A 21,856-nucleotide genomic window follows, 5' to 3' on the forward strand; every position below is an offset into this window, starting at 1 on the left:
AGCCACCGAAACAGCACTGGGGGTCCCTGGGGCTGCGGCCCTGTGCTTGCCAGTGCCCAGGCTCACGGGGAGGGGCCCAGCGGCATGCCAAGCCTGGGCTGCCCTGCCTGAGCCTCACCTTGGGCCTCACCCAGGGCACAGCTCAGTGTTTGCACTGGGCTCAGGGAGATGGATGGGCTGTCAGTCCTTGCCCCCTCTCCCCGATGGCTCAGAAGATACAGCGGGCATGGGGACCAGACAGCCAGAGGCTTCTGTCCCTGTAAGCCAGCTGCAAAGTCACCTGGGACTCTGTTCCAGAGAGAAGCGAGCTAGCGAGGGGTGGGGGTGCATGAGAGCCCCAGCCCCTCTCCTCACCTCCTCCCATGAATCACACAAGGGGAGGACTGGTTTAGACCCCTCCTGGCTCAGAAATAGACTGTCCCAGCCCTCACCAGGCGGACTGTCCCTTCCCACCATACTTGGAGTGGCAGTTCTGTCCCTGGGAACAAATGTCACGAAGCCTGAGTGTAATCGATCAAACAAACAGGGTTTATGGCAGCAGGAGAGAGCTGTTGAACCCTGCCTGGTAGCTAATTAATGAGCTCATTAGGAGACAGAGTACGTGGTGAGGGAGGGCCAGGGCTGCCTGCTGGGCTGCAAGCTTCTGGGATGTCCTGGGCTGAGCTCGGACCAGGTGTCCTTCCCGCAGAAGGAGGCAGACCCCTGAGGCCGGCCAGGCTCGGTGGCAGCGGCCCTCCTTGACTCAGGCCTCTTGGGTGCACCCTGGGCTGTACTGATTGTGGTGGTGAGCAGGGGCACGCACGTCCCGGGCACGGGCATCAGAAGCTCAGTGTCCAGGTTCTGCCCTTGGTCTTGGGCTGCAGACAGTGCCCCCACCTCAGTGAGGATCTGGGGAGGGAGAGGCTTTGGGGAACCCAGTCTGGTCTAGGCGCCCCTGCTCAGAGGCTTTGGGCCACCTTCTCCCCAGTCTTGGCACTTGGGAATTCTGCTGGGGGTTGGTCCTTGGGCAGCCTCAGGCCTCCAAGTAGACCTCCACCAGCCCCCCCACGGAGTGCATGCGGTAGAAGACCCCCAGAGGCAGGCCAAAGTTGACGATGGTGAACCATGTCTGGTAGCCATAGAAGTCCTGTTCCAGCCCGTTCTCAAACTCTGGGTGTATGCCAAACGCAGGCATCATCCACAGCTGGGGAGGAGAAGGAGGTTGAGTCAGGGAGAGGGCTCTCCATGCCCCAGGGTGCTCTGCTCGGGAGGGGAGGGCAAGCCCCCACCCTAACATCCCCTCAGCCCTAGGCTTTCAAAGCCAGCCGTTCCCCCCCCCACTCCTCGGCCACATCCCCCCACCCCATCGCACAGCCACCTCCCCACATGCCAGCCTGAGCTCCAGGTGGACCATGAGGCCCCACACTGCCATCAGCCGTGGCCCAGCCTGCCCTGTCAAGCTGGGCTCCCCTGTGCCCCGACCTCCACCACCTCTTGCCGGTCTTGACTCTCTCTGCTCCCTCCACCTGGCCCTGTCTTCTGTCCAAATTCTGACCCTTTCTCAAGGCCCAGACTCAACCTTCATGAGGCCTCCCTTGGCCCCTGTGGCCCGCACTTCCTTCTCTGAGCTCCTACTGCACTTTCGGGCCAGGCTACAGCGTGTGGTCTGCCTATGGCCGGGGCTTCAGCACCTCAGGGGTTGCCAGCGCAACGCGCCTGGAACGTGGTGTTCAACGTGCCCTTGGACCACCGTTGGTTGTCCCGGCAGTGCCACTGACAGGCTGTGGGACCGCCTAAGCCTCAGTTTCCCCATCTGCCCTACGGCGGCAGTGATGGTGCCGAATGGGGCCTGCGGCACGGGGTGAGCGTGCAGAGTGACAGCATGGAGAGGCGGACGTGGGACTTCAGCTGCCAGACACCCAGCAGTCATGGTTAACTCCTTCCGCTAGAGAGTTTTTAGAAAACCTGGCACTTTGTGATCTCTTCCTTGGACCAGATTCCGGGGGTGATCACTTTCTTGCTAATTCCCTGGCTGGTTTCCCCGTGTCTCTCCAACTAGAAAGTAAACTGGCTGAAGGGGAACATCTTACACGTTTGTAAAGAGCACTTAGGTACGTGCTGGGCACAGTCATGCCAGGCACCTTGCAGGATGCCGGGGGGACACTGCTCTCAAGCAGCGTGGGGCTAGGAGGAAAGAGGCAGGTGTCCTTGACAACACAAGGGACAGGCCAATCACCCTTGGGATAGTAAACGCTCCCACTCACCGTGATGTTGCAGAGGATGAGGAAGAGCGAGATCTCCTTGAGCGCCCGTCGCTTCCAGTTGAGGTGGCTGTAGGAGTGGATGTAGGCCAGCGAGGCCCGCCGCAGGTCCTGGCCCAGCTCCAGCAGGGAGCCCCGGCGGGGTGGCTCAGCCTCCTGCTTCCCTGCCGGGCCCTCGGGCACCGTCTCCCAGAGCGGGCGCCGGTGCAGGCCCTCGATGATGAAGAGGTTCTGGACGATGTGCTGCAGGATAAGCAGCAGCGAGTAGGCCAGGATGAGGCGGTTGAGCAGCTCATGGGGGCGAGTGGCCACGATGGCCACGATGGAAAAGTAGGCGATGCCCATCTGGCCCAGCGCGGCGCCCATCAGCAGCACCACGTCCAGGCTGCGGGTGGGGTTCTTGAGCGTGTCCAGCTCTCGCTCCTCCAGCCCGTGGATGGCCATGCCCGCCAGGCATGCCAGGCTCATGGCGGGCAGCACGGCTACATAGAAGGCATAGTAGAGGGCAAAGTACTGGCGTGCGATGGTGGGGCCACTGGCCTCGATCTGGAAGAGCACGAAGACACACATGCCTGCTACCAGGGCCAGCAGGCCCAGCAGTGGCCCAAAGATGGCCCCGTGCAGGTGGAAGGGAGGGGTGCCGGGGTGGGCGCCTGTGTGGGGTGCCAGGCGGCGGCCCACGTTCTTCCACATGACAAAGAGCACAGCGCAGCAGAGGAGGCAGTACTCGGTGCTGAAGGGGTAGAGCATCAGGTAGCCCTTCTGGAAGACCTCGCACACCGTGGCGTTGAGACAGAGGCAGGTGTTGGTGTCATTGCCTGGGAGGGGGCAGGGCGGGAAGGGATAGTTACTCAGGCCTTGCTCGGAGGAAACCAGCTGCACAAATCAGTCCTGTGCCCCTGGAGTATGCCAGAGGTGGAAGGGACCCAGCTGCCCATTTTTACAGACCTGGAAACTGAGGCCCAGAGATAGAAATCAGAAATCACAGGATGGTCATTTCTTTACAAAGGGATCCCAGGCTTCAGGCGCCACGCTTTCCTAAAGCGTTCAACACATGGTGTCTTTGGGGTCAAATGTCACCTCTACAGGTCGCTGGTCGGGCGCAAGAGGAGATCTGCAACTTTGTAACGGGAGGATCTGGCTGAGCAGCTCGCGCTGGGGGGTAATCGGGCACCTGGCCTCGCCGTGAGGTGCCCTGCAAAGCACGCGGCATCACCTGTAGAACGCTGGTGCCCAGAGTGTTTAACCTGAATCTAATCAAGACTTGGGTCCGTACTTCCAGTTTGCAGGCAAAACAGGGAAGAGGAGCACAAGTCAAATGCCACCCTTAGGACGCAGCCTGACAAACCTCAGCACCATTAGGAACACAGAGACTTAAGAGATGGAACAACCAAGCACGTTGCGTGTTTGAACGCATCATCATAGACGACATTTCACAGGCTGGCTGGAGAAAGTTGAATATAGATCGTTGGAGAGGATGGGGATGATGTTGAGGAATTCTGTTAGAAATTAGAAGAGCGTTGTGGTAGTGTAGGGAAATATACTCATTTTAAAGGGATGCACACTAAAATGTTTTGAGATGAAACGCTGTGATCTCCGTAATTTAGCAAAACATTGAAATAAATATGGCAAAATGTTAGTAATTATTATGTCTAGATGATGGCTATGTCCCGTTCTTTTACTCATCTGCGTGTTCAGATTTTTTTAGTAATGAAAGAATCTGTGATGTCACTTGCCAAAGAAATTCTCTTTGCACAGCTCTTCTGAACAATGTGTCTGAGTGTGAGGAATATCCATCGTACACAGGCGGGCCATGACTTTTGCCATGGGTGTGTAAAGGCGTGAATGTGCTGGGAAGGATGGCTGCACACGGGTCAGGATGGTGATGCCACCCGGGTGCTTTATACGCACGGGTGCGGCTGAGTCCCACACGTAGGTTTATGGGATACAGCCTCTAAGGGCAGAATGTACAGGTAGGGGATTGGGCACATGGAACTCTGAGGAGTTCTTTCGGCTCCAAAATCTTCTGTCCCTCCTGATAGGTCCAGGTATCTGCAATTGTGTTAGGAAGACACTACTTTCAGTTCTGAAGCCTTTTTGGTTTCTTGCAAGTAAAATGCTAATAGTAGGGGTGGGGTGCACACCTGGATTTATCAGTGAAGAGCCCCGCCAGGATTAGGAGCTTGCTGATGGCGAGGCAGAGGCCTGGAGCAGGGCTGCAGGGGGCTAGCACCCCATGGGACAGGCACAGAATGAGGGCAGGGTGTCTACCAGTGTTAGTCGTGATCTGGCCTCCAGAGTTTGCTCCCGCTCTGGGAGGGAGTGTAGCGTGTGTGCGTGTGTGTGCGTGTGGGCATTCAGGGCTGGGGATCATGTCTCCTCTGTACCTGAGGAGTTTTCCATGAGGGCGTTGAGCTCAGCCTTGATCTCGCGGTGCGTGGAGTCGTTGGTGACAGCCAGCACCCACAGCAGCAGGTCTGTGGCCAGGGTCAGCATTAGACCACACCTGGAGGACGTGTCACACTCTGCCCACACAGCCCAGCCGGCTCCCCAGGTGCCCCACCCTCATCATCACTGACTTTAGGGTGACCACTCTGTCCCAAAGCCAGATCCCATCTGGCATGGGGACTACGGAGGAGGCAGCCCTCGGGACTGGGACCCCTGGGACCCCTTCCCAGACTAACTGGTGGCCCCAGAGACACCATGTCCAAGGAAGTTGTGGGAGCAGGCACTAGCGGGGGGACAGGGGGACCCAGGAGTTGGAGGGAGAGAAAGTGCCCCATCTTACCTGGTGAGATTGGTCCTGACCTGAACACAGTCCTTACAGTGTTTCCAGAGCACCCAGGTCTGAAAGAGATGGGGCCTTGAGCCCGGGGCCTGGGGTCCCGGTGGTAGAACCGTGGGGTGTGTGCCCCAATTGCTTGTGTGTATTTACAACGGAAGTGACAGTGAGGAAGGCTGGATTGGGATCCTGGCTCTGCTATTTCCTTGCTGTGTCATCTTGGGCCACTGGCAAAATATTTCAGAGCCTCAGTCTCCTTGGCTCTAAAATGAGGCTAAAATGCCTACCCCTCAGGGGGATGCCTGCTTACTGGGGGGATGGAAAGGATGATGCAAAGAAATGGCTAGCACGATGCCCGGCACGGGACAGGGACTCAGGAACGCGAGTGGTAGTAGCTCTGTGAACCTGGGCGGGGGGTGTAGATTTGGTCATATGCCAGTAGGCACGGGTGGACGTATCTCCAGGTGTCTGCATGTCAGTGACACGTTGGCTGTGCTGACGCAGGCACACACGTGTAGGTGTGCGTGGTTGCAGGCAGGAGGTGCGGGTGTGTGGAGGCAGGCAGGAGTGGGGGGCTGTGGTACGTGTGTGCGTCCCCTCGGCCCCGTATGTGTTTGCCTGCGTGGTGGTTTCCGGGCACAGGCAGGGAGTGTGTGCACGCGGCATGGGGAGGAGGGCGGCCGGTCACCTGGACGCCGAGGAAGATGATCTCGATGACAGGGAAGATGAGTTCCAGCTGCGACTTGCAGTGGATGTGGCTGACGTCATAGCCCACCCGGAAGACGTTGAGGCAGATGGTGCAGCTGCCGAAGAGCACCAGGGAGCCTGGCCGGGCCAGGTGGCCGTTGGCACCCCCCCTGCACCTGGCTCTCCCTCCCCACCCCTCTCCGTCCACCCAGTGCCCCCACACTCACCCCGCACCCAAATGGGTCCCGCGTGAGGGTCGTGGTAGAGCACAGCGTGGGGGTGGCGCGTGGTGCGGGCGGCAAAGTAGAGGAGCCAGAGGAGGGACAGAGCCTTCAGCGCAGCCAGCAGGATCCACACGTCGCCCAGCGTGACGGCCACGTTGTTGAAGACCATGCTGCAGATGAAGGCTCCGCCCAGGAACACCACGTTGAGGGCCAGGAGCCCCGAGAAGAGCTGCCCTGCCTTCTGGGCCTGCCTGTCCCTCCGCAGCAGCAGTGAGAAATGCCGCACCAGCCAGGACTTCTGCCGGGACGAGGCGGGAGCCCCTGTTTGCTGGGCCCCCGCGTGCACCAGGTTCCCCTCGGCCGGGGCTGCTCCGATCCCCTGCGCTTCTGGGGAGGCCACGGATGGAGCCTGAAGAGGGGCTGGGGAGAAAGGGTCCTGGTGGGCTGCCGGGCTGTCCCGGCTTCAGTTAGGGACCTGCTGTGTGACCTGGGGCAGGCTCTGCAACCTCCCTGGTCGGACATTGGAAATAACAGCAGCCTCTCTGTCGACTTCACGGGACCTGGGGAGGTTCGAACAGACCAGGGGGTATGGAAATTCTTTGTGCTCCAAATAAACACAGGGATGATTTTGATTGGCTTGAGGAATACCTCCCTCCCAGCCCCCTGCAGGGCTGTCCCGCTTTCTGCCCCAGCGCCTGATCTTGAGAAGGAAAATAACGTTTGTTAAGAGACCCAGAGGCATCTGCATCATGTCTGGACACTGGACATTTTCCGGGGTTGTGACTTTTCACCACGAGCGGGCAGCTCGTGTTCCGCTGACCTCTGGGAGGTATTTCCCTCCTGAAGCCAGGGAGAGCGAGCAAGTGTCCTCTCGTGTTCTGACTCCGGTTAGTCGGGTAATGGTTGCCTGGCCTGCTGTGTGGGGCAGGATCCTGAGGCTGAGTGTGGGTGTGGTGGGAAAGAATGCTGTCATCTGAACTAATACTCTATTATGGGTACCTATGAGTACACATAAAATCACTCCTTTTAAAAGGTCTAGAAGACGCCCACCAGGTTGACAGCCGGAGTTTCTTCTGGGGAAGGGAAGTGGGTATTAGGATTGGGAGTGGTTTAATGCCCTCGTTTTTAAGATCGTATTATTTATGTGATTAAAATTAATTTTAAAGCGCATTAAGGTTTAGGGGGAAAAGTTCTGGGATTGATTTGCGATGTCTGCGGTGAACAAGGGACAGGCTGGGATCAGCATGCATGCTATGCCCCAGCCTTGAACGGAACTGACTTCCGTATGCACCATGCTCCACCCCGACTCCTGGATGACCTGTGAATGCCCAGCACAACATGGGGAACACCATCCTCGACTTTTCTCTTTCCCTGAATGTCTCCTGCTACTTTCTCAACTTACTCAAGCCTTCACTCAGGCCCACTCTTTGTCACGCCTCTCTTGGACCCAGATATTGGGTCACTGCATACCGGCAGCTCAGGGCCCCAGCCAGGAGTCCAGCACGCTCCCCTGTGGGCCCTTTGGGTACCCATTCCTTGTGAGACTGAAGCCGCCCTAGAGAGTGGGGATGCCCTGGTGTTTCAGGGTGCTGTCCTTGTGCGAGCTGACCTGGGAGCCTCTCTTGCCATCCCCAGCCACCTCTGGTTCTCTCCCTTGGGGCTGCCACTGCCCTTACATGCTTGGTGCTCTGGGCCCAGGGTTCCAAGTGCTCTCTGTCCCCATTCTCCAGGGGGACATCCTCTCAGCGAGTGGCATCTTCATCACCACCTCTCCCAGCAGGTAGCTGGGCACCCTCCTTGCCTCCCCCCTCACCCCTCAACCTCTCGGGTCCCAGCCTATCCATTCTAGCCCACAAGTCTCCCTTAGATTTTTCTTGACCTCAACTTCTACCCTCGTCCAGGGCCCCCTCCTCTCTCTCCGGGACTGGTCTCCCTATGCGCTGTGCCTCTCCCCTACTTTGAGCCCAACATAGGCAACCAGTCGCTGAGGTGAAATAAGTCAGTCAGAGAAGGACAAATACCACAAGATTTCACTTATATATGGAATTTAAGAAACAACGAACAAATGAAAGGACAGAGAAAAAAGGAGAAACGAAAAATCAGACTCTTCAACCTAGAGAACAAACTGGTGGTTACAGAGGGGTGGGGGGTGGGCGAAGTAGGTGATGGGCACACTCATCGTGATGAGCACTGACGGATGTATAGAATTGGGGGATCACTATATTGTACCCCGGAAACTAATATAACACTGTATGTTAATTATACTTGGGTTAAAATAATAACTTAAAAAAAAAGGCAAACAATTGCCCTCAGTATAAAGTCCAAACTACCTCGCATGGCCTGCGCAGCCTTTCACAAACGAAACCAGGCAGTGCGTGTTTAGCTTGGGCTTGGAGGCTGGCTTCTGCCGCTTCCTGGTCTGGCCTCGACTTACCTCTCCAGCACTGTCCTCAGACCCCACTCCCTGCCGCGGGCTGCGCCGTCCTGCTGCAGTTCCCAGAACGTGCTGGCTTTTGTTCACCTCCCTGTCCACCCATGCCCCACCCTTTGCCCACAATGCCCACCCACTTGCCCTTTGACTGACTACAGCTTAGAGCAGAAACCCCCTTCCCTAAGCGGCCTTCCCTGAACCCCATGCCTAGGCTGTACTAGGTACCCCCACTGCACCCCATGTTTGTTGCTGGGGCATCACCTATTATGCTTGCCCCATTTGAACCCACTGTGTTTTGCTCTGTCTCTGCCTTTGAACTCTGAGCTTCGAGAACTTCAGCCTTTCCCTCTCTGTAACCACCCAAAGACCCTCACTGCATTTGGCTTTAAAATACAGTCTCTCCAGCCCCCATACGCCCATGTGAACTTGTTCAATATTTATATCTTCTTTGGTTCTCTTATGGCAAATAGAATAACAAAACTCAGTCCTCTCTTAAAGATTCTCCAAAGATTTTGTCCCCGTTTCCCAGTCGTCTCTGTCATCTTTGCTCTAGTTTTTCCCCCTCCCTGTCCAGCCCCCCTCTCACACTCGCGCACCTGTCCCCATGTTGATCCAGGCCTAGCCAGAGGGCTCCAGGGCTCCACATTTCTTGGGTGGCTTCCCGCCTCCCCCCTTCACTCCTGGAGCCCGCTGTTCCTCTGCCTTGCCTGCTACCCTCCACCAATGGTTCCCGTCCAACCTCACCACCTACCTTAAGCCCCTCTCCCGGGAAGCATCCTCTCCCTGCCCAAGCATCTATTGAGAGTGGGTGTGCACTGTGTGGTGAGGCGCTGTGGGCATGGCTGGCTCCCCTCCAGTCTGGGAGCTCCTCCAGGGTGGAGACCAGGTCCTGCTTAACTTGAACCCTCCAAACCTAGCCCAGGCAAGACACTCTCGCTGGCTGACTTTGCCATTTTCTGGGGGGAGATTTCTGGGGGGGAGAAGCATGGACAGAGACCCTTTCCATTAAGTCCTTTCCATGCACGCCCAGCTTAGGAGACTTTAGAGAAGATCTTCATCTTTCCTCCCAGGCTCCCCCGCCTAAATTGAGCAAGCATAAGGTTCATAGGGACACCTCCCTGCTCCTTTTCTCCCAACGCCGACTGCTCCTTTCAGCCTTCCCCAGAAATCTCCTTTGTCTTCTCAGGGCAGTATAGCCCAAGGATTAAGAGCTCAGATTCTGGGAGCTCCCGGGTGGCTCAGCCGGTTAAGCGTCTACTTTTGACTCAGGACCCTGGGATTGAGCCCCAGGTCAGGCTGCCTGCTGGGCGGGGAGTCTGCTTCTCCTTCTCACTCTGCCTCTCCACCTCCCCCCACCTCCGCTTGAGTGCTCTCTTTCAGCTTTCTCTATCAAATAAATAAATAAATAAATAAATAATCTTAAAAAAAAAAAAAGAGTCCAGATTCTGGCACTTACTACCTCTGTGATCCTGGATAAGCTACTCAGACTCTCAGTTTCCCCATATGTAAAATGGATGTACAACTATGGAATAGTACCCAATGCATAGAAGGTGCTCAGTAAAGATTTCTCGAATGAATAAACGGAGGACTTAACGCATAATACCTACCTCATAGGGATTTTGTCAGAATTAAATGATTTAATGCATGTAAATGCACGTAGAGCCTGTTAGCTATTTGTGCATTTCCTTCCAGTTCTGCCGAGGTCCTGGAGAGGTTGGAAGGGTCAGGATTACTCGTGAATTTCAGGGGCGGTTTTTGCTTGGACTGCAGGCCTAGAGGGGACACTGGAGGACAAGATTCCAGGTGCCCTCTCTCCAGGGCCCTCTTCCAATTGTCCCTATCCTCCCCACCCCCAATCCAACCCTCCAACGGTCGCTAGAGGGAGCCCTGAAAGTGGCGATTCGGTCCGCCGCGGGGAGGGTGCCGGGGTGGGGTACGTAGGGGTCTCGGGGAAGAGGGGGAGGGCACCCAGCACTGACAAGGAGGAATCCGCCGCCCTCTGGCACGTCCCTCGGCGCGACGCCAGTCCAAGGGAGGGCGGAACACCAAACTGATTTGTGGGTCGCAATTAGAGACAGGTGATGAAAGCGGCGCAGCCGTCGGGGCGCGGCGCCTGGCTAGGAGCGCAGGGCCAGCTCTGGAGGAGTCTGCTGAGCGCGGACTGGGAGCTTGGGATTTCTCTACGAGCCACTCGAGGGACTGCGGGGCCTGGGGCAGCCGCTACCCATATGCCTCAGACTGGGCGTCCAGGCAGTCCCAACTCCACACCCCTTTACCCAGCCGTCCTGGTTTTTGCTTCTTTCTGGCCTCAGCACCCACCTTTGGCTGTGCGCGCCCAGACCGGCTGGGGTGGGGCGCGCCCTGCTGACTTTTGTGTGCGCTCCATCCACGGAAAGGAGGTGGGGCACGGAGCTAGAGTTGGGGTGGGGGGCAGAGAGGGGCCCGTTCTGCGGTCGCCAGGGGTTGGCCTCCGCCCAGTCAACCCGCCCTTCCTCCCCTAGTCTATGAACCGGGTTTTTGGGGGCGGAGCAGGTGTGAATGTCAAGGGTGGGCCCGCCGGGAATGTCCCGCCAGCAGCCCAAGGGCGCTCCTTGAGTCTAGCCGGCCGCCTTACCTGAGGCCTGGGCGGGCATCGCGGCCGGCTGACCACCGACTGCTGGCGCAGCGCCGATCGTCAGTCCAGGTGAGGCCCCCGCGCCCGCACCGATACCCCCGACGCCCTACCCTCGCGGGACTGCGCAGCCGCTGCTCGGGCTCCTCCGCCCATCGATTTTTCTGTTGACTTTGGGAATCTCATTAATCCTTCGTTAATTAGCCCGCCAGGGGCTCCAACCCGGACGGTGCAGCCAGTAGGGAGGCGGCTAGGCGGGCGGGCGGGGCCGGAGGCGGCGCAGGCTTTCGGCCTCAGGGTCAGAGGACCAGCGACCGCCCGCCTCCCGGGTGGGGGGGGGGGGGTGCAACGTCCTTAAGCTGCAGCAAAGGGGTTCAGGCCACATTTTCCTTTGGTGGCTAGGCAGGGAACAGACTGGACCCCCTCCCTCCCAGGTCTGGTGTCGTCTCTTCCTGTACCCCACCCAGCACCCGAGAGGGGTGCGGTCTCACAGCAACCTCGCCTCTCCACTCTCTCTCCCTAAATCAAACGTGAACTTGGGGCGGAAGAGACCTCATTCTGACGGGACAGGAGGTGGGTGGGGAGGGAAGTCCCCCCCCTCGTGCCCTCCTCATGCTACCCGCAGCCTCTGAGACCTGCCCACCTCATCCTGCCGGCAGGGTCCAGACACGTCCTCCTCTCAAGTCCCTAATGCTCCAGGCGCTGCTGCTCCCACCTCTCCCACCCCAGCCCCCACCCCAGTCCCCACTGTAGCCTGTCCCCTCTTCACCTGACTGTGGCCGGCCACTGATTCTTCCTCCTCTCCTAGTTCACAGGGCCTCCTCTTCAATCTCTGCCTGGCTTTCTCAGGTTCTCTCCCTGCTAGTCCATCTCATGCCTTTCCTGGATTAGAAGCCCTAGGGCTTTGCCTGGGGGACCCCCAGGGAGTGGGGGTGGTGGGTAAGAGGAGGCCCCTTGCAGTAAGGTTCTGTCCCCCAACACCTCTTAAACTAGAACAGCTCTGTTTGTGTTATAAACTTGGGTTCCTGAAATATTTTATTTAAAGAAAAAGAAGTTCTGCTGTTTGAGAATTATGATTCTTAGTAGAAAGGCTCTGGCTCTCTTTAGCTCTGTGACCTTGGGCAAGTCGCTTTACCTCTCTGGGCCTCAGGTTCCTTCGTAGAATGGTCGTTGGGTTAGGTCAGTCTTTCCTGACCTTTCATGCTTCATGGAACACATAAACAAATGTATTTGTCCTTTGAGGATAAGGGGACAAGGAAGATGGCAGCCTGCGCACTCTGCCCAGCTGCTCCCAGCCGCCCAGGAACTGACTGGTCTGTACCCAGTCTGTAAGTCAGGTTTGGCTCACCCGCTGAAAAGCTTGAGGCCTGAAAATCTCCAGGGTTCCTTCCAGCTCTGACCCCCAAGAGCCTGTCCTGCAATCATCCCAGATGGAGTGGCTGAGACAAGGAGTGGGGAGCAGCTGGCGAACTGCAGGCCGTTCCAGCTCCAGGCAGCTGTCCTGGCCAGGCCACAGGGCTCGGATCAGGGGTGGTGCCAGAGCCACCAACACTTCCAGATCTTGCCTGGTCCCGGATAGTATAGGGAGAGGTCTCCTCTCCCTGGTCACTCCATGCTTCTGGATCATGCTGGGGTGGGTGGGTATGTCCTGATTGTGATGTAAAAACTCATCCTGGAAAAATAACTTTGGTGCAAATTCTACCCTGGGGCGGGGGGGGGTGGGTGGGGTGGGGTGGGGTGGGTGGTAATGTAGCATAGTGACCGCCAGCCTGGGGTTCTTTGCTGGGGGTCTCGGAGTGGGCACATGAGCAGAGCCCCACCCCTGTGTGTCTCTGTGGGGGCTTCAGGACAACACGTAGACCTCCAGCAGGCTGGAGACAGCGTGCATACGGTAGAAGATGCCGAAAGGAAGGCAGATGTTGACGATGGCTGCCCACAGCGAGTAGCCGTAGAAGTCCACCTCCACAGTGTTGCTGAAGTGAGGCCGGGCTCCGAAGGCAGGCATGATCCACAGCTGTGGGGAGAGAGGAGCGCGTCAGGTCCTGGCCTGGCCTGGCCATTTGCCGGTCATTGCTGTGGGTTTTGCTGGGGGTTGACAGGATGGGGGTCCCAGCCCTCTAGTTTGTTGGAAAACAAGGGCTGAGGGGTGGTGAGTGGGGAACCTCAGAATCTTGGGCAGGGTTTGGCACTCACAAAGGAGCTCAGAAAATGTGCCCAACCGAACTTGCCCACCGCAGGCTGGGACTCCCCCTGTGATCACGTCTCCTACCGTGTTATCATGGCTCATTTGTCAGATGGGGAAGAGGGGAAAAAGATAGGTGATGTGAGAATTTGGTACAAACGACTAAATCAGCAGCTCTCTCCTGGAGAGATGTGTGCAGGGTGGTGGTAGAATCAGACAGGCCCAAGGCAGGGGTTTCAGGATCTAGCCAGAAGTGGACCCCAGCACCACCCTCCATAAGCTCTGTTCTCCAGCTCCCCTCCTTTCCCAGGTCTGGGAGGATGTTAAGGCTGGAATCCTGCTTCATCTCTGGCTGGAGCTCAGACGGTTCAGGTGTGGGGTATGACGCAAAGAACAATGGCTTCTAGGCCAGCCCCACCTTCCCCAGCCCCAGTTAACTGTGCCCTTGGGCACACACAGCTCCTTTCTGAGCCTGTTTCTGTCTGTCCTATGAAATGGAGTTGGGGATGATGCTCCTAGAGTTGACTCGGGACAGCAAAAACATCATCCCTGGAGGTGGCTCCCAGCCTGCAGGTGGGGCCCCCGGTGGGGGTGGGGGAGGTGGGGGCGGGGCCAGGCTGGGGGCAGGCTCCCAGCCGGCCCAAGATAGAAGGAGATTTTGAGCCTTATTGCTTCTACTGGATGGTCAGAGATTGGTGATCACCTTTTTCTGTTTGTTTGTTTGTTTGTTTGTTTGTTTGTTAACAGATTACCTGCCCGTTGGGCAGTATTCACAGCAGGAACACACTGAGAATGCACCCAGGTCAGGGCCGTTGGTGTATTTCGTGCAGTGTGCGCTCGGGGGGAATCAGTCTGGAGTCCTGTTCTACATCACGATAGACCCACATTGAGGGTGTTTGTATCTTAGGGATATTTTTCTGTTGGAGGTTATCGCTGCAAGGGCCATTTTTATACTGAGTGAAACTTCAGCAGAGCTGTGCTCTGTATTTGCGATGTACTCACATGGGTACATGTTTGCATATTGGAAATTTCTCCCCCAGCGACTTTATCTACACTGGAGTGTTTCTCTGTTGGGTTGTAGCCACACGAGGGGTATTCCTTTACTGGGGGGTGTGTCTTCCCGGGGAGTGTTTGTGCCCTGGGGTGAAGTCCGCTGCTAGCACACGAAGTTTCTCTTAGTAAGCGGTTCTGCTGAATTAGCAGGGAGGGGGCGCTGTTGCGAATGCCCCCCTTCCAGGCCAGCCCTCCGCCGCACTCTGCTAAGAGTGCTCACACTTCTGCTGGTCTCTGCTACTTCCTGATGCTGCTCCAATTATTCTGAGAAGCAGGCTGGTCACACGTTCCCAGGAGCAGTCACACCTTCCACCTAGGGGTGAGGGCACCCTCCCTCTACATCACTTCACGGCTCCCTCTCACTTCTGCCCAGCCCCCATGTCAGCATTCCCTGGGACCCCTCCAGTTCCATCTGCAGCCTAGATGCCAGAAGGCTGGGATTTCATTCTCTCTCTGTGTCCTGAGATGCTGTTTGCCCAGGGGCTGCATCTGACCCTCTCTGAACTTGCTTCTCTCCTAGAGAGCTGTAGATTTCTCGAGTGGGCTGGAGGCAAGACAGAGAAGGCCAAGTGAATAAACCTGAAAGAGCATCCTTCCTTGGCCTTCTCTTCCCACCAGCCCATTCCCATCTCCCCCCCCCCAACGACCCCCGGTTACTCACGATGACATTGCAGAGCAGGAGAAACAGAGAAATGTCCTTCAGGCACCGGCGTCTCCAGTGGCCCCTGGGGGCCGAGATGATGGCCACTGCTTCCTGAGGGCCCACTGGGTTGGTGCCAACCAGCCTGGGAGTGGGTGGGCAGGCAGGCAAGGTGTGGAGCGCATCCTGGTTGGCGAAGGTAAGTCCATGGCAGGACTCCTTGGGGGTGGTGTCATGAGGCTTAGCCCCGGGTGGTCCCCGGTGGAGGCTCTCGATGATGAACACATTCTGGAAGGTGTGCTGGGCAATCATGAGCAGAGCATGGGCTAGGTTGAGCGCTCCCAGTAGGTCCCTGGGTGTGCCCACCACCACGGCTACGATAGAGTAGTAGGAGATAGCGTACTGGCCCAGGGCAGCGCCCATCAGCAGCGCCACGTCCAGGGTTCGAGTGGGGTTCTTATGGTGATCCATGGCCCGGCGGTCAAAACGGTAGATGACTGAGCCGCTCAGACTGACCAAGGTCATGAGCCCCAGACAGATGATGTTGAAACTGTAGTAGATGACCAGGGCCTGCTGGGTGCGGCCCCCCTCCCCACTCACTTGGACCTCGTAGATGATGAAGACGGCCAGCCCCACCACGAAGAGCATCAGGCCCAGGATCGGGCCAGCGAAAAGGGTCTCCCGGAAGAGGCTGACCCGGGATGGGGTGTGGCCGTGGCCGTGGCCGTGGGTGGAGGAGGCCAGCAGCCTGCCCACATTCTTCCACATGACATACAGCATAGTGGAAGCAAACAGGCTGTACTCGATGTTGAAGGGATACAGGTAGAAGTAGCCCTGTTGGAAGATCTGGCAGATGGCTGTATTGCAGGAACAGTCTCCGCCCACCGAGCTGCTGGCACGCTCCGCTGTGGAGACAGAGGCACAGAGCTGCACCGCCCTCCCACCTTCCTGGAGAAGACCCTCGCCTCTCGACTGTGGCTTCTGTTAGGGCGGAATCACTGTCTGCCATATTCACCACCGTATCCCAAAATGCCGACACAGGGCCCGGCAGGCGCATTCATTCCACAGGTATTTACTGAGCACCTACTATGCTCCAGAGACTGGGACACTCAGTAAGCAGCAGGTGCTCAATAAACAAAAATCGGAACCTCAGATTCTGCCTGCTTCATCCCATGCCATTCCTGCAGGCAGACATTTCCAATCCTTCCCAATCAGTAATCACCCCTGGCTCCCCAAGATAGGCGAGGTTCTGTTCCCAGTAGATGGTGGCCCTCTTGGGAACCCCAGAGTTCAAGCTTCCTCAAGGCTCTCCCCGGCATCTGACTCAGCCCAGAACGTGAGCTGCTTTGGCCAGGTGCCTTCCGTGACCTCCCAGCACTCTGGTTTGTAGCACCCCTATAGGAATCCTGTCCTGTGCCCGGAGTGCGCTTTTTAGAATACCTTGGATCTTGGCAAACTTCTCTTTTGATCCCCAGAACTATTCCCACTGGTTTTGCAGATGCAGACACTGAGGCTAACTGAGGTAACGTGGCTTGTAATGGCAGAGCTATTGACCTGGCTCCCAACCCCACGGCAGGTACCTTCCTAGTATTGCCTCTCTGCACCCCAGGGCCCCAGCGTGTTAAGTTGGCCACCTCTCTGGGTTGTTTTTTTGGTTTTGTTTTGTTTGAGAGAGAGAGAGAGAGAGAGAGAGAGAGAGAATGCGTGTGTGCAGGGGGAGGGGCAGAGGGAGAGGGAGAGAGAAAATCTTAAGCAGGCTCCAGGCCCAGCCAGCATGGAGCCCGACACAGGGCTTGATCTCGTGACCCTGATATCATGACCTGAGCCAAAATTAAGAGTTGGACTCTTCACCAACTGAGCCACCCAGGCGCCCCCTCCGGGTTGGTTTTCACCATCCTCAGGAGCTCTCTGTATATGCAAGGTGGCCCTTTGTCTGTCCTGCTGGGCTGGGGTCTCCTGCTCCATGCTCTCTGTTCCTGGACCCTTCCATACTAGGAGAGCGTGTGTCTTCAGGCAAAATCCAGATGGACTTAGTCATCTAGTCTGGTTCTGATTAGTGGGGGGCCCTATGGAAGTCCCGAGAACTAGGGCCAGGGGGCCTGTGGAGCTCATTCAGTATAGCATATCGGTTCAAGGCAAAGATGGATCTCAATCCCAGGTCTCCCAATTTCAAGCTCTATTTAACCTTTAATGCCTTAGTTTCTGTATCTGTAAAATGGAAATATTAATAGTCCTCATCTCGGGGCTCAGTCGGTTAAGCCTCTGACTCTTCATTTCTGCTCAGGTCATGATCTCAGGGTTGTGAGATCGAGCCCCGTACCAGGCTTTGGGCTCACTGCGGAGTCGGCTTAAGATTGTCTTCCTCCCTCTGCCCCTCCCCCACCCCCTCTTGCTCTCTCTCAAAAAAAAAAAAGTTCCCATCTCATTGGGAAGTTGTGAGGGTTAAGTAAGGTAGAGTGTTTAGGACACTTACCACAGACCCTGACATACGGAGCTCAGTCAAGTGTCACTATTGTCATCGTGATTATTTTGTCTACCTTCTCCCTGACAGACTCTGCCCTGTGCTTCCACCATCGAGCTATCTGCCTCCCTTTGATCGCCCTCACCCTTTCATTCTGGAGCCCAAACCCCTTCTTTGGTGGGATGGAGACCTGAACAGCGGGGCCAAAGCTGCACCCTCCAGGAAGAGAAAATGGTCCCTGACACCTCTGGTGTCACCTGCACCTATACTTCTTCAGAGGCAGAGCCTGGAGCAGGAGGAGGCTCTCCTCTCTCATGAGGGCAAGGGAGACAAGCACCCTGCCTAAGGCCTGGAAGTCCCTGGACCAGGTATAAAGTGGAGCGGACACTCACGGTCAGGGGCGAGGCGGAGATGGCTGGTGTTGCTGTGGGAACTATCATAGGAGTGGGTCTGGTGCACGGACTCGTCCACTACAGCTGCCATCCAGATGGCCAGGTTGGTGGTAAGGGTGAACATGAGACCGCACCTGTTTGGGGAGGGGGAGCAAAGAGGCCAGTGAGAGGCTTGCCCATCGTGGGTCCCTGGGGAGATGGAAAGCTGGGGAACTATACCGGGAGATGACGTTGGGAAGTAAGAAAACAGTCAGGCCCCCGTGTGAACAGAGAGGCTGAGTTTGGAAGGAACACTTAGTCTGGCCAGGATGCTACCCAAGAGAGGACCAGGGAGCATCCAGGGGCTCAGGCCACTGCTGCCCCCTCTCCTAAGGGAAAGCACATACAATGCACTATATAACCCATGCCACCGAAACACACGGGTATGGGTGTGTAGGCACACGCATGCACACAACACAGCACAGAGTGGTGGACTCAGGCTGACAGAGCAAAGGGGCCTTAGTTGAAACCCCACCAAGGGCGCAGAAAGAGGCCCCGGGTGGACGTGGATGTTGAGCTGTGGAGCCTGTACTCACCGGGTCAGATCCAGGTGGACATGAATACAGTCTTTAGCAGAGACCCAGAGAAAGTAAGTCTGTGTTGAGAGAGAGCGGGGGAGGTCATTCACTCTGCAGATGGGCTAAACTCTGGAGTGCCCATGTCCAAACCCGGCAGTATGTTCCCTCCACCTCAAGAGCCCCCATACTAACCTACCAGGTTTATCTTAGCTTTATAAAAATGAGTGAGGCGCTTTCTTTCTATGGAACAATTTGTATAAAATCATTCTCTGTTCTTTCAGAGTTTGCAAAATGTTACCTGTAAACTCTTGCTGTTTGTTTGTTTGTTGTTGTTGCTGTTTTCAGGTAGAGTTTTGACTGTCTAGTTACTTATTCCTGGGAGCCAGGCCAGCCTGAGGCTGGGTCTTGTCTCTCTTGGGTAGAAAGAATCTCTGGTGGCTTCTCCCCTCCCCTTGGCAACATCCCCATCCTTTGTTGTTCTGCAACCCTCCCCTCGTTGCCAACAAATCCTTGTCATGGTATTTGTTGATGTGGGGGTGTCTGTATTTTCATTTTACCTGCGTATTCTTCAAACCTACACACCGTAAAAAGGTAAAACTATTATAAGTACCAAAGTCATAAACGTGTGGAATTGTGGAAATCCACACAGCAGAGGTGATGTTTCAGGAGAGGGAACCCTACATGTGGTCATTCTGGTCATGGTACAGGGATGAGATCTGTTCTGGTCTCCTGTAAGACCAGTCCTGCCTCAGCTCAATCAGAAGATCTTTCAGAGTCTTATGTATGCAACAAATAAAAAAATATATGCTTGAACTTGTTTGAAAAACCCCAGGTACAGGATACCCTATTTCCTAAACAAATATAGAACATATGGGCAGTAGCTGAAGCCAAACCCACCATGCCCACAGCAGGACCTTGAGCTGAGACTGACCCCCTCTACAGGCAAACCCACCATGCCCACAGCAGGACCTTGAGCTGAGATTGACCCCCTCTACAGGCAAACCCACCATGCCCACAGCAGGACCTTGAGCTGAGACGGACCCCCTCTACAGGTCCCCAGGGAAGGCGGACCAGGTTCTAGGAGACATGGCAGCTGCCACAACTCTGACATGTTAGATGTTAAGACCGGCACTGCTTGGGTTGAAATGAAATCACAGGGCCCCTAAGTAGGAGCTCACGTTTGGATATTACTTCATTACCAAGCGCTTCCAGATTTATGGACTCATATGACCCATGCTACGGTCCTATCCCCACCTTACTTGATTGCTCAGGGTAGAAGAGTGGAGATCTCCTGACCTCATACCAGGTGTTGGCTCCTTTCCACCACACTCAAGAACACTCCTCCCACCCACCTGGACGATGACAAACACAGCCTGGGTGAGAGGGTGCAGGATCTTGATGGCCGACTGGCACTCAAAGAAACTGGAGTAGTAGCCAGTCTTGAAGACATCCATGACAAGGGTGCAGATCCCAAACAGCACCAGCCCACCTGGGAATGAGGGGTGGGGGATGGGTCAGAGAGGATGGTTTATAGATCTGAGGATGGATGGCTAGATGGGGGGTTCGTTGGATGGCTGGGTGGATGGAGGGATGAATAGGGTAGGTGGAAGGATCAATGGACAGATGAATGGGGTGGGTGAGAGGATGGATAAATGGCTGTCTGTCTGTCTGTCTGGATGGATGGGTAGATGGATAGGTGGATAATTGGATGATGGATGGACGGATAGGTGGATGGGTGAATGGATGGATTAAAAGATGAATGGGTGGATGGAGGATGAGTATAGGATTGAGGGGGTGGATGGATGGGTGGATATCCTATTGAGCCCCTATCTCTTTGGAGCTGCATGGATTGGGGTAAGACTGGCCCTAGGTGGGCTCCTTCAGTTGCAGCTGTCATCTGGTCTCTGCTCTCCATCAAAGGCTTTCCCATGACCACCCCTTTTCAATCTTTAGGAAGGGCAAAGAAGTTCCCCTCCATCCCTCACTTCATTCTTCTTCCAAGACTATTTCCTTTTCTATTCTCTTTCAACCGCAGCCCATCTCATCTTCAGACACATCTGGTCCCCGGGGAATTTCTCAACCCCCTACCTTGACGCGCACTCCACAATTCCTCTGAAAGTCCCAGCCTCTGGCTCCTCTCCTGCCCCCCACCTCCCCCCCCCACCTCCCCTGGCACCTCGGAGCCAGATGGGGCCGGCGTGCGCGTCCCGGTAGGGGACGGCGTCGGGGCAGCGCACGGTCCGGAGGAGGTAGAAGAGGATCCAGAGGGAGGCGAGCAGCATCATGGTGGTGAGCAGCGCGAACACGTCGGTGTCATACACCGCTACCTTGTTGAAGGCGCCGCCACTGATGAGCGTGCAGGCGAGAAGCAGCACGTTCACGGCCAGCAGCACGGACAGCAGGCGGCCGCCCTTCTTCCACACCTCGCGGGAGCCTGCCCGCGGCGCTGCCGGTGGGCTCTCCTTGGGGCCCGGGGCCGACTCCTCGGACATGGCAGGGGCGACTGGGGGAGGTTGGACGGGTCACTGTGGAGGAGGAGGGGACAGGACCCCAGGTCAACCCCGAGGGCTCTCCTTCCTCCATCTTATCCCTAGGTTTAGAAAGCGAGAAGTTCCTCACCCGGAGGGTGGGGGCCGGGGTGGTGGAGGAAGCGCTGGGGAAAGGGAAGAGAAAAGCGACCCTTCGGGTATCTCGCTCGACGACGGAGGGAATGAGAAGCCGCGGCAGCCTCGTCGGACCCCGTCCAACGTCCCCACTCCCCAGTCCGTAGACCCTCTGGTCCGGGCACCCACCTGGCTGGGCCGGGAGCCCGCGCTGCGCTGGGGGTCAGGGGGCGGCGAGCGTCTCCTCTCTCCCACACCGGGCTGGACGGGCGCTTTATACCGGGGAGGGCAGGCTGATTTACAGACGCGGGAGCTCAGCTCCATAAATCTCTCAGTGCCACTCACATGATCCATCTTTTCTCCGAGCTGAATTTAGGGAACAGAGAGCGGGAGCCAGATAAGGTAAGATTTATATTTACCTGTTAAGAGGCGCCCCCTCCCCCGCCGTCCCGTCACCTTGGCGCGGCCAGGCTTGGGCGCAGCCCTGCACTGCGGCACCCAGAGGGCACCCCGCCCCCGGCGCCCACCGCGCCCTCGCACCCCGCGGTCCCCGCCGTCCAGAGCCCCGAGCGCTGATGCTCAATAGACTCCCCAAGGGCCCGCAGGCATCCCAACGCCCTCCCAGACCCTGCGCACCCTATACCTTCCTGCTCCTCTGTTGCTGCCCCAAGATCGGGACCCCAGTGCTCCTTTCCCCCCACACCCTCACAGTGATCAAAGTTCCTTCTTCCTCTATCCCTCCCCGCAGTCTTCTGGTCGCCTGGAAGCTACGAAGTCGGGTTTGGGTATGAAGTTCGCCAGCTGCGCGCAGAGTCCGCGTCCGGTCTTCTAGCGCCCCCTGCTGGAGCGCGGCTCGCCGACCCCGCGCGGGCGAGGGGCAGCCAGGACTGCCAGGTGCTGCTCGCTGTCTGGGCGTCAGTCCTCCTACCCGTCCTAGACCCACTGTCCTAGGGATCCAGACTGCCCGCAGACACCCCTCCCCAGCCCTTGGCC

The 21,856-nt window shown here is 56.9% G+C and overlaps 2 protein-coding genes across 3 annotated transcripts; both read right to left on the reverse strand.

Moving 5' to 3' along the window:
• Nucleotides 1–586: 586 nt before the first annotated feature.
• OTOP3 (otopetrin 3) lies at nucleotides 587–10,997 on the reverse strand. The gene is given in 8 exon segments (XM_045814456.2): nucleotides 587–1,183; nucleotides 2,244–3,058; nucleotides 4,628–4,746; nucleotides 5,029–5,087; nucleotides 5,711–5,847; nucleotides 5,937–6,356; nucleotides 6,359–6,493; nucleotides 10,979–10,997. Coding segments are annotated over 8 exon segments (1,875 nt in total). The 3' UTR covers nucleotides 587–1,012.
• A 1,820-nt stretch (nucleotides 10,998–12,817) lies between these two features.
• On the reverse strand, nucleotides 12,818–20,752 carry OTOP2 (otopetrin 2). 2 transcript variants are annotated; one of them, XM_045814626.2, is made up of 7 exons: nucleotides 20,437–20,752; nucleotides 19,613–19,749; nucleotides 18,279–18,337; nucleotides 17,700–17,837; nucleotides 17,404–17,409; nucleotides 14,872–15,742; nucleotides 12,818–12,989 (listed from the first exon to the last, which is right to left on the reverse strand). In XM_045814626.2, the coding sequence occupies exons 1-7, from the start codon at nucleotides 20,750–20,752 to the stop codon at nucleotides 12,819–12,821; spliced, it is 1,698 nt and encodes a 565-aa protein (XP_045670582.1). In that variant the 3' UTR covers nucleotide 12,818. The 2 variants fall into 2 exon arrangements, with proteins under 2 accessions (XP_045670582.1, XP_087710831.1); XM_087854705.1 differs by lacking the exon at nucleotides 17,404–17,409 and having other exon boundaries at nucleotides 14,872–15,755; nucleotides 17,704–17,837.
• Between the last annotated feature and the right edge of the window lie 1,104 nt (nucleotides 20,753–21,856).

The sequence above is a fragment of the Ursus americanus genome, chromosome 23 (genome assembly GCF_024610735.1).
Source record: "Ursus americanus isolate L20-20 chromosome 23, mUrsAme1.1.p, whole genome shotgun sequence".
NCBI classification, from domain to species: domain Eukaryota; kingdom Metazoa; phylum Chordata; class Mammalia; order Carnivora; family Ursidae; genus Ursus; species Ursus americanus.